This window comes from Lingula anatina, chromosome 5, assembly GCF_051362555.1.
Source record: "Lingula anatina isolate TDL-2025a chromosome 5, LinAna3.0, whole genome shotgun sequence".
Lineage (NCBI taxonomy): Eukaryota > Metazoa > Brachiopoda > Lingulata > Lingulida > Lingulidae > Lingula > Lingula anatina.
This window is the reverse complement of record NC_141771.1, coordinates 23,433,756-23,444,671: the sequence shown is the minus strand read 5'-3', so window position 1 is coordinate 23,444,671 and position 10,916 is coordinate 23,433,756. Positions and strand designations below refer to the sequence as shown.

Genomic DNA, 10,916 nt, shown 5'->3' with positions numbered 1-10,916 from the left:
TATTGGAGCGTTTGTTTTCTAAGGCCGTTCCGCACTGTTGGTTCCGCAAGCCAGCAGTCACAACAATTAAACGTTCCGTCTTTTATGCTGTTCCGTTCCTGCGTCGTGTGTTCCACAGTAACAATGTTCCGCATTATAGTCTGTTCCGCTGTTCCGTTGTTCCGCTGTTCCGTGTTTTAGGTTTACTGTCTGATATTTTTTAACCCAGTGTTGTTGTTGTTGCGGTCGTCACCTTGACGCTCACCTTGACTTGTCAGTAAACGAGTGTCGTAAGATAACCAAATGATTATTTTATTATTACGTTTTGAATGCTGCTATCGAATTTGGTGTTTTTAAAATGTGCTTTGGCATAATAGAATAACAGTTATTTTATTATAGTTTTTTCAGGTTGATGCACCCGGTTTATTAATAATAGGACGATTTTACGACACCCGTTCACCGACCAGTCAAGGTAACCCCCGAAGTGTGTAAGCCGTGTCAACATTCTCTTTGGAAAGGTGGACATCTAGCGATCTGTTTATAATTTGCAGTGACTTTTCGACTGGTGTACTCAGGTATTGCTACAAAAAACGCTCTGCTGGTTTTGAAATGAAACCACATGTACAGTCATGAGAAGTACGCTACTAATAAGATTATGGATCGGTGTGGCGATAGGGGGCATTATGGTATTGTTAATAACAATGCATAAGAAAACAACGTCCCCGCTCCAAAGTCTCTCCGGAGGACCAAGCCACGTCGTGGATGAAGGGGCGCCGGCAGGTACTAGTGCTAGCGGGTCTAAATCCAATATCCCAGGTGTCTGGGACTCTGTTCCGACGCTTGAACTGTTCCTTCGCATGTACCACAAACATCATCATCTTTACGAGAAGATCTTCAAACCCAGCTTGATGCTTTTCTGGCCGCGTCATATTCGTGTGATGGTTATCTTAGACAATGAATCGAAACAGGACCATGCGTTGGAAGCAACGATAAGAGACAGCCCGCCTTTTCCGAAGGTTTTCTTTGAAGACCCCTACCCAGAAATATACAACCATCGAGGGCCAAGCCGTATGCAGCGGTCGATGTTTTATCCCGAAAATTACACCAAGGCCGAGTACGTTGGCTACGTGGATACAGACACTCTGTTCGTTACGGTTGTTACGCCGGAAGACCTTTTCAGAGACGGCAAACCTATCGTGGTCGGCGTCGTTGGCCAGTTTCTGACGAAAGAATGGGGAATGACAACAATGAAGCATTACAATTTATTCGGGACTGGAGAAGTCATGAAATGCATGTCATACTTTCCTGTCATCATAAAAGTAAAACATGTTGTTGAATGTCGCCATTACTTGGAGCGGTTACATAAGAAATCTTTCGATGCAATCATTAAAGAAATATCAGTCGACAATCTCTTTTCTCAATTCAGCATAATGTGTCAGTGTATATACACTCTCCATCGCAAGGAATACATCTTTCGCATCCAAATGCGCCCAAACGGAGACTTCAAAGCCGAACTCCCCGGGAGAGCACCTCTCAAAACTTACAAAGAAAATTTTACGACGGAGGAACTATCCCCCATCGCTAGAACTTCAATGCATTGGAAATATCAGACAGTACCCAAACAGGAACTGTTGAAAACACCGTACGACAGGGAAACTTACTACCCTCAAGCTCTTCTGATGGGGATTTGCTATTCCGGTGGCTTCGAAATGTGCCCGAATCACTGTAGATTTTTCAGTAGGAGCGTCATTCAAAGAGACCTGTTTAATTTTGAGTTCACCGACTGGACCTGGCACCCGGGCTGTATGAAGGCTCAAGAAAGACACTACCAGGATGTGAACCGATTGTTGTCGTATTACAAATCGCATGGATTCCCCATATTTGGCGAGAAAAATCCCACCGTGGCATGTGATCGAATTTATAAAATGCTTCAGGTCGATAAAAAGTATTCACTGATTACACCAACGTAGGCATGGCTTTTCAAAGTTTTAATATTAGTATGGGTATCTCTGATATGATGATGAAAGTAGTCCTGCGACAGGTAGATTTTACATTTTTCACTTGGTGTGAAACAGAGGTATACGTATGTGTAACGGAGGCCGTGCATTTGAGTTATATGCTCTAAGGGCGCATTCCCATAGATTTTAGATCGATCTATCCCCGTGGGGAGTCTCACTAGATTACTGTCAGATAATCCGGCTTAAATGTCCGTCCCGCCTACCACAAGCTGTAAGGGGGTAATTAACTTTCGTGCCCGCTCGGCTGACAGCTATTTAGCGTGAACCCCCAGGGAGTTAGGTCGATCTAGTTGGATCAATCTAAACCCCATTCCCAGAAATTAGATCGATCCAAACTAGATCGACCTAACTCCCTGGGGGTTCACGCTAAATAGCTGAGACTCCCCACAAGGATAGATCGATCTAAAATCTATGGGAATACGCCCCTAATCTCTCGGAATGGGGTCTAAAACTCGGGAATAAGCTCTGTGTAGAATCAGGACAAACCAAGACGTATTTTTTTAAACAATTTTTTAAAGACGCATATCTTTTATATTTTTTACTGTCTGATATTTTTTAACCCAGTGTTGTTGCTGTATGAGATTATTACTTTCTTTGTATTTTCAATATAATTTTTGTCAGTGTTCATATTAATTTAATTTACTTACTGTAAGACGCGTTGAGATTTGTGGAAATTTTTTGTGGAAAAATTTATATTACTACTGTCATGTTGAGTACTGCATTGGGTTAGATGGTAAAGTCTATACAGCTTTCCATACAACTTTATTTTTCATCTACTTTATTTATTGATCTGTTTGCTAGCTTTATGTACTTGATTTAATTTTTTTGCCTTCTGTAGTTACATAGTATGGAAGCAATGTTTTCGTCTGTCATTTGTTTGTTTAAAAACTTCGTTCACTGCTTGTATTGAGGGCCATGTGTAACATGTTTTACGTTCTTTAAATATATTTTTTTATTTTTATAATTATTACTTTCGGGATATACACGATAGTGTGAATACATTTTTAGTGTTAACAGCTGCTGACTTTATCCCCCCCCCCCCCCTCCCACCCTTAGCTGAACTGACAGCATTATAGAAAGCTAAAGGTAGGATACCATCTTTTTAGAAATGAATATGTATCTTGGACAGTTCGTATCAGACCGGTGTAGGGTAACTTGTGATTATTTAAGGATTATCTAGTGCTACGGCACTTAAACATAATAATAACACATTGTTTAGTAGTAAAGCATAAGTTGAACTGTTTATTTCCTGAAACGAGTCATTTTCCCCACAAAATTATATCGAGTCATTTTGCCCCTTTGCGACCGCGCCATGCTTACGGAGGATGTTTTACATAGAGAAGCCCATTGAATTAAGACATCCAAAAGTTGAATGGGGTATATATATATATATTGATGCTTACTTAGGTATGTGATCTTATAGTGGTCACTTCTATCGCTTCTGATAGCTTGGGTATTTTCACTTCACAGAAAACTACAAAAATATAACTGAAATAAAATATGTATATTGTACAAGTAGGAACAAGCTGGAAGTCAAGTTAGTCTGAAAACAGTGGGATATATCAATGTACTTTATAACTTAATTGACCAATGTCGCGTGAGTGACTTGGGTTCTTAGGGTCGATGCCCACCCAAGTTCTCTGAGTATATACTAATGCCAGGTAGTTCTATGTATGTGTGTGAGTGAAACTGGGCGGTAAAATTTTAATTTAAAATTTAAAAAGTAAAATTCCTGTTTGTGCCTTGATCATAGCGTGGCTATCACTAAATTTAGTTATATTATAACTTATAAGATGCGTATACTGAGACGCCATTTCGTCAACGAAGGGCTCCGACGTGATTCCAAATCCGAGTGAAGTCTTTCACTTCACGTGCACAGAAAAGCATAACAAACAACCTCACATCTTCAGTTAAAAACGAAATTTTACTTTATGCTGTACACTATTCACATTTTATTCTATTTATGTAAATGGGATCAATATGTGTGCAACAGTAACTCCAAGTAATTTACATGCATCGAAAGGTTCACTATATAATCGGGGCTTAAGTAAGATCAGCTGTGCTACATTTTACATTTTATGGACACATTTGGGATGAAGATAGCCAAGGCATGTCACTTGATTCACTTATTTTGATCTATTTTAAGCATACTCTGTGTGAAAGAATCAAAAGGGTTATCAGTTAACTCGGCTTACTTTCATCTTGAGAGTTCAATCCCTTTGATACAGTAATAATAAAATTGTACTACTACTACGATCAAAATTGTCGATGTTGATTGCTGTCTGTCATGTTGGATATCCCGCGTTTTTCGGGAAGTCAACAGTCAACATGGCCCGCAACATGTCATGGTGAGGTAGATATATATACTGCGGTGTCCTGGTGCCTGGAAGTTAAACTGGAGACATGCCCCCTCGCCCTCTAAAAATTTTTGAAATGTATTCCGTTTTTTAAGCCCCTTTCACACTAGACGGCGTCCTTTCTGCGTCCTTTGTGGACTATGTAACTGGCATCGATATGGTCGTAGAGAAGAGGCATAAGCATCGCTTTGGCTACAGATTGAATCCTCAGTGATCGATCAGTTGTCGGCACAGAAGTAATGGTTTTATTTGCTCTCAAACGGGGCCGTTCTAACGGAAGCAGAAAGGACGCCGTCCAGTGTAAAGGGGGCTGTACTCACAGTAGTACTACATGGACTCTCAGCATTGAGCTGGTCTCTTGTTACCTCTCTCTCTCTCGTCTCCCCCGTAGATGTTCCACGCAATCGTGCGCTCACACAAACACAGGATCGTTCGCGTCATTTTTGCCTCATTCTGACGCCGACTGAGGGAAAAGTAAGAAACTCCTTTTGGACTGGAAGAAAGCGCAACAGCAATCTTTATACCAATTGCATGCTTCGTGATTTTGGTAATGATGTATTTACTGTTCTCATAAATGAACTGAGCCAGAGGATTGTATGCTCAAGCTAATCGTGTGTGTATCTGGTGGCATATTTTTAATTTTGCTGGTCTTTTTTTGCTCAATGGAAATGACAGTGGAACGTCAGATTTGAGGAGCGTATGCTCTAAACTTGAATAAATGGTATATAATATAGATCGACATTTTGTACTTTCTGTACCGCACGTCAAATTAGGTATGGTAAATGGAATTTAAAAAATATTTAAAATGGTTTATGTAAACAAAAACACATGCCATGTCATGGAACTCGAGTTAGGACACAATTTTTGACCAATAGTGTACATGTCTACATACACACACAAGAATCCAGTATGAAAAGCGTTTCAATGGAAAATTGATAAATCAATATACAAAGCAAAAAATAAAATAAAATAAAAATAAATAACTTGGGTAGCCATGCTCATTTCATCACAGTCTAAGGGTTATGTATAAGACCAAATTTATTGACAAATTTGAGACACTTGTTAATCCATTCCCTAAGCTTTTAAAACAAAAACCCCTGAAAGAGCATTTTAATAGACATATTCTGTAAGATGGACACAAAATTGTCAACAAAACATACATCTTTATCATAAGTGTTTGAATATTTTATATAAAATCAACAAAATTATCATAAATCATTTGCGCCTCTGTGCGGCAGTGAGATCTACAATTACATGTATATTCACCTTCTTCTCCATCAGAAAACTATTCACTGTATCCAGAAGTTCCTGAATATTGACCATGTTATGGCTTTACTTATGATATAAATGAAATCAATGTTTGTCATGTTCAATATGCAGTGTTTACACTATAGGATTATCATATTCTCACTGCTGTTTGGTAATTACCAATAAGGATTTACATGTATAATACATTCTAACAATACAAAACTCCACAAATTTATGTACAATCACAAACAACTGATAAATGAATTACACATACCAATACAATCAGGTCTTTGAACCTTAGGAATTATATGCACTGCTGCTCGCCTTTGGACAATCTTAAATTTAAACTTCTGAATATCTACTGAGACAGTCAAATAAAGAGCTTTGTCTATCTATGTCTATTTTCTCCAATTTAATGTACTCACACAGACAGCCAAAATCCTGAAAACGCTCACATACATGTGGTACGATAGGTACCTGTGCTTGCAATAAATGGTACATCCATTTATATATATATTTCTACCTCCGATTCTTATAGCCAGTAAGATATAAACTATCCCATTTGTGGTTTTCTGTACTTTAAATATACCATGTTCATCAGGGGAAAATGGAGAACTATCTGGTTTCTAGTCAAAATCATATTATAGTCATAATGAATTAATTATTACAACGGCTGCATTGACACCAGACTCTTCTCTTTTCAGAGAATAGGATATTACAATTTTCAAACTAAATGACCAACCATTTCAAACTTGCATTTTATCTAAATCTTGTTTACATATTCAAAATACGTGCGCCCTTTTTGATCTGTATCTAAACCAAACACTTCAATGTAAAATGACTTCCTTTAAGTTTGTAAACAGACAACTTTTAATTTAATGCCCTGTTTGCTTACAAATAAACTTTTGAACTGTGTTACTATTAAGTTCTTCTTTAAAATATCACACTGCAGATTAAATAACCAATAAATCTTACCAAAAACCAGACAAAAAGACTAAAGCATGACTGCCACTCACCTAATTTACCTGGAATATTTTATTTTACAGACCAGCATATATAATATGTACTGCTGTACAGTATTGTATATCCTTGAGGCTTTGCAGGTATTGTGTACTTTTATATACATAATGACATATACAGTAGTCACATTTTGCTTTCAATGTCTTCAGCACTACCATCAGAATGTAGTTGAAAATGTCACCTCTGCACTTTTTTTTTCTTTTGTACAAAATAACCTTATGCACTTATATACATTTTTCTGAACCAGTTTTAATGGTCATCCTCTTTGCATATGCATATTAGCTGAAAACTTACATTCCTAATAAATAAATAAATAAATAAATAAATAAATAAAATAAAAATAAAAGCCATATGTTTTCAACTCTCTTTTACAATTTCGTCATTCCTTCAGGGTTCTTTTACCTCCTTTCCCTTACAGAAAAGGATGTCTTATTCTGCCACGTTTCATTTGTTATTTTTGTCATCTTCCTCATTCATCGTTTTTCTCCTCGTCCTGGTCCCCTGTGGCCTCCTCATCCTCCTGGAGCATGGCATCCTCATCTATTTCTTCTTCGTCCTCCTCCTCCTCAGCTGCCTCCTCACCATTGGTGTCCTCCTCAGCCACATCCTCACCTGAAAGTCATGACAACAGGGGCTACCTTCACAAAAGAACTAGAAGGTGCACAATGAGTGTTAGGCCTCTACAGAGGAAAAAAACAACAACAAAATTTCATTTTTTCTCCTTAATAACCAATGGACCTCACATGCAAAATTGTTGATAAAATTATTACTCAGTTTTTGAGTTAATTTTTTTTTTTTTTTTGTTTGTTTTTGGGTCACATTCATGATAGAGACAGATAAAGGCGAGTTTCTTGACACCTTCCTCAGAAATCAGTTTGCAGGTGTTACTGTTTCCTCTACCCGCAGTTAGCGTCCCCTCCCCCCAACTCTCCTATTTTTTTGCTATTGGGTGAACTATCATAGTAACTGAAATCAGCCGAAAACTATGGTCTGCGTCGTGCTTTATTCCATGTAGAGTCACAACGTGCAGGAAAACGCAGGGCAGACAGAATGTGGCACAACATACAATTTTCTGCTCAAGCAATGATTAAGTCTAATTAAAGTACTCATAGCAATTTTTTTACCTAATACTGAGTGCATAAAAACAGCAGATCAAATTCTTATACAAAGTCCAATTTAAAGTTCAGGTTCATTTACCTTCTTTCCTTGACTCCTCTTTCTCTTTGCTATTCCCAGCCTGTGTATATGAAAACACCATTATTTACTCTCTCTCAAATCATATTTACAAATAAAGGAATAAATATAAACATTGTAATTCATGCATCAGCATGTACTGCCAAAAATGTATAGTCTGATTTGTATATATATAATGATGTATGTGCACAATATGATAAAAGACTACACCAGGATCTTAACATCATGACAATATTTACAAGAGCCTTTATATTCTTGAACAGCACAACAAACATCATTCAAATCAAAATCACTGAGAGCAATTTTCCAAGTCTTGCTGATACTAAACCAACTGGAAAAATATCATATCTTTGTTATTATGAAAATCAAATCCCTTCACAACTTCAGCTTCATAAATCACTTCTCAGTCAACCAATCAGTTATTTGAGCAATTGTTCAAATGATAAATAACAAACTAACAAGGTACTTTGAAATTCTTTTTTTTAAACATCAAATTCATGTGAACTGCTCTAAATGAGAAATATAAAAATACACAAACCTCTGTTGTTTCTGTGCCGTTGGTGTCGGCCTCTGCTGCTTTCTTAATGGCACTCTGGAATGTTTAGAGTCGATAAAATTAAACCCACTGATTGGTAGCGATTTGTCTTCACCAAAGCAAGTTATTACCAAGATCAAGCTTTAAACAATTTAGTACCATTTTCAGTCCTGTACTCTTACTGATAACACTGTTTTCTTTCAAATTGCCTATACCATTTATAACGATAAGTAAATAAAGTTTACCTAGAATATTAAAGTCAAATGTTTCTAATAAATGCAAATATTTCTAATTCTTCGAAATGTCAAATCTATCCAAAATGCATAAAAACCGTGTATGTATTTCAGTTGTAGCGCTCTAGATCTGCATATAGCAAAGTTTTACCTGTTCTTGGATTGGTGGTACAAATATGGACATGTTGTGTTCGGTTTGGCAGTGGTTACATAACTCCCAGCTAGTGGGGAAAACTTTCTTACAGGTAGCACATGACACCACAGCTGGTTCACCATCTGAGGGAAAAAAAAGCATATCTTTTGAAATAATGGCCCAATCCTTCGAACTCGACCTGTATTTTATGAATATTCATCAGTTCCATGAGTTTGAAGACAAAAGCCGAAATGTTCTTCCACTGATCGTGTTATCACTGAAAGTGCATGGCAACAACGACAACATCAACATCTGTGTCTGCACATAAAAAACATCAATGAAAAGCAGGAATTCCAATAACCCTGACAATATTTCAGAAAGAGAAAATAAATAATTAAGAATGTTAAAATATTATACTAAAACAGTACAAACATCACTACCAGACCCAAGAAAAGTAACTCTGAGAACAAAGAACTCATCCAAAATGGCATGAGAGGTTTCGTGTTTAAAATTTCCCAAAGTTCACTTGTCCATGTTTTCACCAATAGAAGGAAAACCATACGGTCAGGGTTTCCAAGCTTGAAGGGATAACAACTCTTTGTATGAGATTCAAAAATTCCACATTCAATAAATTTTTAACAAGATGTTAACAAGACGTGAAAATGTAATAAATTGTATTTTACCACCAAAATTGCAGTTAATCGTTATATCTGGCTATCACGAGACGGTGGAATGTCATTGATTGCTACCCTCTGTAATAATCTCTGAACAGATTATTACTAAAACATACTCTTAAAAAAAATTAGATTACATTTAAAGTCTCTGTATGGGAAAATTACCTTTCCTTCAAGATAATTCACTTTATGGCACTTTTCCAGCCAAAAAGAAGAGCTGTTATCCCTTTGAGATATGTAGCTGAAATAAGTGGTCCCCTGAAAATCCTATCCAGTACTTATCAATTTCTTTTCTTACCAGGTCTCTTGCATTTACACAGGAACTTCAGTTGACATGTCCGCCGTTTGTGGAGTGCCAGCTCCTCAAAGTCTGTGAAGATCCACTTGCAGTTCCCACAAATCAAGATGTCTGGACTGTCTGAAGAAAAAATACAGAACGGATCACGAGTGTAGAACAAAAAATTGACAGACGATCAGAGCAAAGCAGATATTTTTTAAAAAGACAATTAACACAAAAATCTTTTTAAAAATTCTGCCTGAAAATGTTACAGAAATCTGCATTAAATCTATACCATGAAATATTACTATTTAAAATTATGTAGGAAGAGTTCATACAACGTGATATGAGTAGCAAGAAAAGATTAAACTTAATGGTTTCTAAAAAGACTTAACAAATATGAGGCATTAAGTTCACAGCCTCCATCCCTCAACCACTTGCTACATGAACTCATTAACACTAAGAAAAAAGGTCAAGTCTCACAGGTTCCCCAATAAACCACATGTTTAACCTCTGTAAAAACATTTTTTTTTACCAGCCTAACATGAAATGAATAACATTATCTGGACACTTAGACCCCCCCCCCCCCCCACACACACACACACACACTACACACACATCTTCCTACCATATTTCTGCACTGGTCCTTTGGGCTGTGTGCTGGCAGGCTTCCCGCCCCTGCCCTTGGGGATATTGCTGACCAGTGACACCAGGTTTCTCTTGTTAATGGACCCCATGGGGTGGGCCATCCCTGGACGCTGTTTTTCATGGGAGGGCCTCCTCCTCCTCCACCCCCTCCCATTGGCCCCCGTCCTGGCCCTCCTTGGCCCCCACCCTGAGACCTGAAGCACAAATGTTGATAACATTTTTAATTTTTTTAAATTTTACATTGAAATAAAAAAAAAGAAAAATAAAAAAAGGACTGGGTGACTGCATCACAATGGATCATGGTCTTCACTTTCAGAAAAAAAATTCTTGGTCTGCTTTTAGTCCAAGAGCCTGCTTCACAAAGTCTGAGAGCTTTTAGCCTTAGCTTAGACTGCTTAACTTGGATAATCAAATGTGTGGAGTCTAGTTTGCAATAGTGGTGTTAGAGCATTTCACAACTGGCTCCCCATAAATGTATTAAATATATCCACATGGACTAATATCACCCCCCATGAGCATTAATCATTGTTAAGGCAATTTCAATCCACTCTGGGGACTTGGTTAAAAACAAAGGTTAAGGACTCATCAGATTCTCCGAGA

General features: G+C 37.5%; 2 protein-coding genes across 3 annotated transcripts; one reads left to right on the top strand and one right to left on the bottom strand.

The window, feature by feature from the left end:
* On the top strand, nucleotides 1-4,250 carry LOC106150368 (uncharacterized). 2 transcript variants are annotated; one of them, XM_087012859.1, is made up of 2 exons: nucleotides 1-180; nucleotides 388-4,250. In XM_087012859.1, the coding sequence occupies exon 2, from the start codon at nucleotides 609-611 to the stop codon at nucleotides 1,947-1,949; it is 1,341 nt and encodes a 446-aa protein (XP_086868985.1). In that variant the 5' UTR covers nucleotides 1-180; nucleotides 388-608; the 3' UTR covers nucleotides 1,950-4,250. The 2 variants fall into 2 exon arrangements, with proteins under 2 accessions (XP_086868985.1, XP_086868986.1); XM_087012860.1 differs by having other exon boundaries at nucleotides 379-4,250.
* Nucleotides 4,251-5,188: 938 nt separating this feature from the next.
* Nucleotides 5,189-10,465, bottom strand: LOC147761934 (uncharacterized). Its single transcript, XM_087012869.1, has 6 exons — nucleotides 10,297-10,465; nucleotides 9,690-9,809; nucleotides 8,736-8,860; nucleotides 8,355-8,408; nucleotides 7,820-7,859; nucleotides 5,189-7,234 (listed from the first exon to the last, which is right to left on the bottom strand). The coding sequence occupies exons 1-6, from the start codon at nucleotides 10,415-10,417 to the stop codon at nucleotides 7,092-7,094; spliced, it is 603 nt and encodes a 200-aa protein (XP_086868995.1). The 5' UTR covers nucleotides 10,418-10,465; the 3' UTR covers nucleotides 5,189-7,091.
* Nucleotides 10,466-10,916: the final 451 nt, after the last annotated feature.

Bases quoted from the DNA above. Each gene is read 5' to 3' on its own strand.
- LOC106150368 (XM_087012859.1), top strand. From the start codon at position 609: ATGAGAAGTACGCTACTAATAAGATTATGGATCGGTGTGGCGATAGGG.
- LOC147761934 (XM_087012869.1), bottom strand. From the start codon at position 10,417: ATGGCCCACCCCATGGGGTCCATTAACAAGAGAAACCTGGTGTCACTG. The intron at 9,810-10,296 runs GTAGGAAGATGT...TTTTTTCTTCAG, and splicing joins AGGACCAGTGCAGAAATATG to ACAGTCCAGACATCTTGATT. The intron at 8,861-9,689 runs GTAAGAAAAGAA...TTTTTCCCTCAG, and splicing joins GTGTAAATGCAAGAGACCTG to ATGGTGAACCAGCTGTGGTG.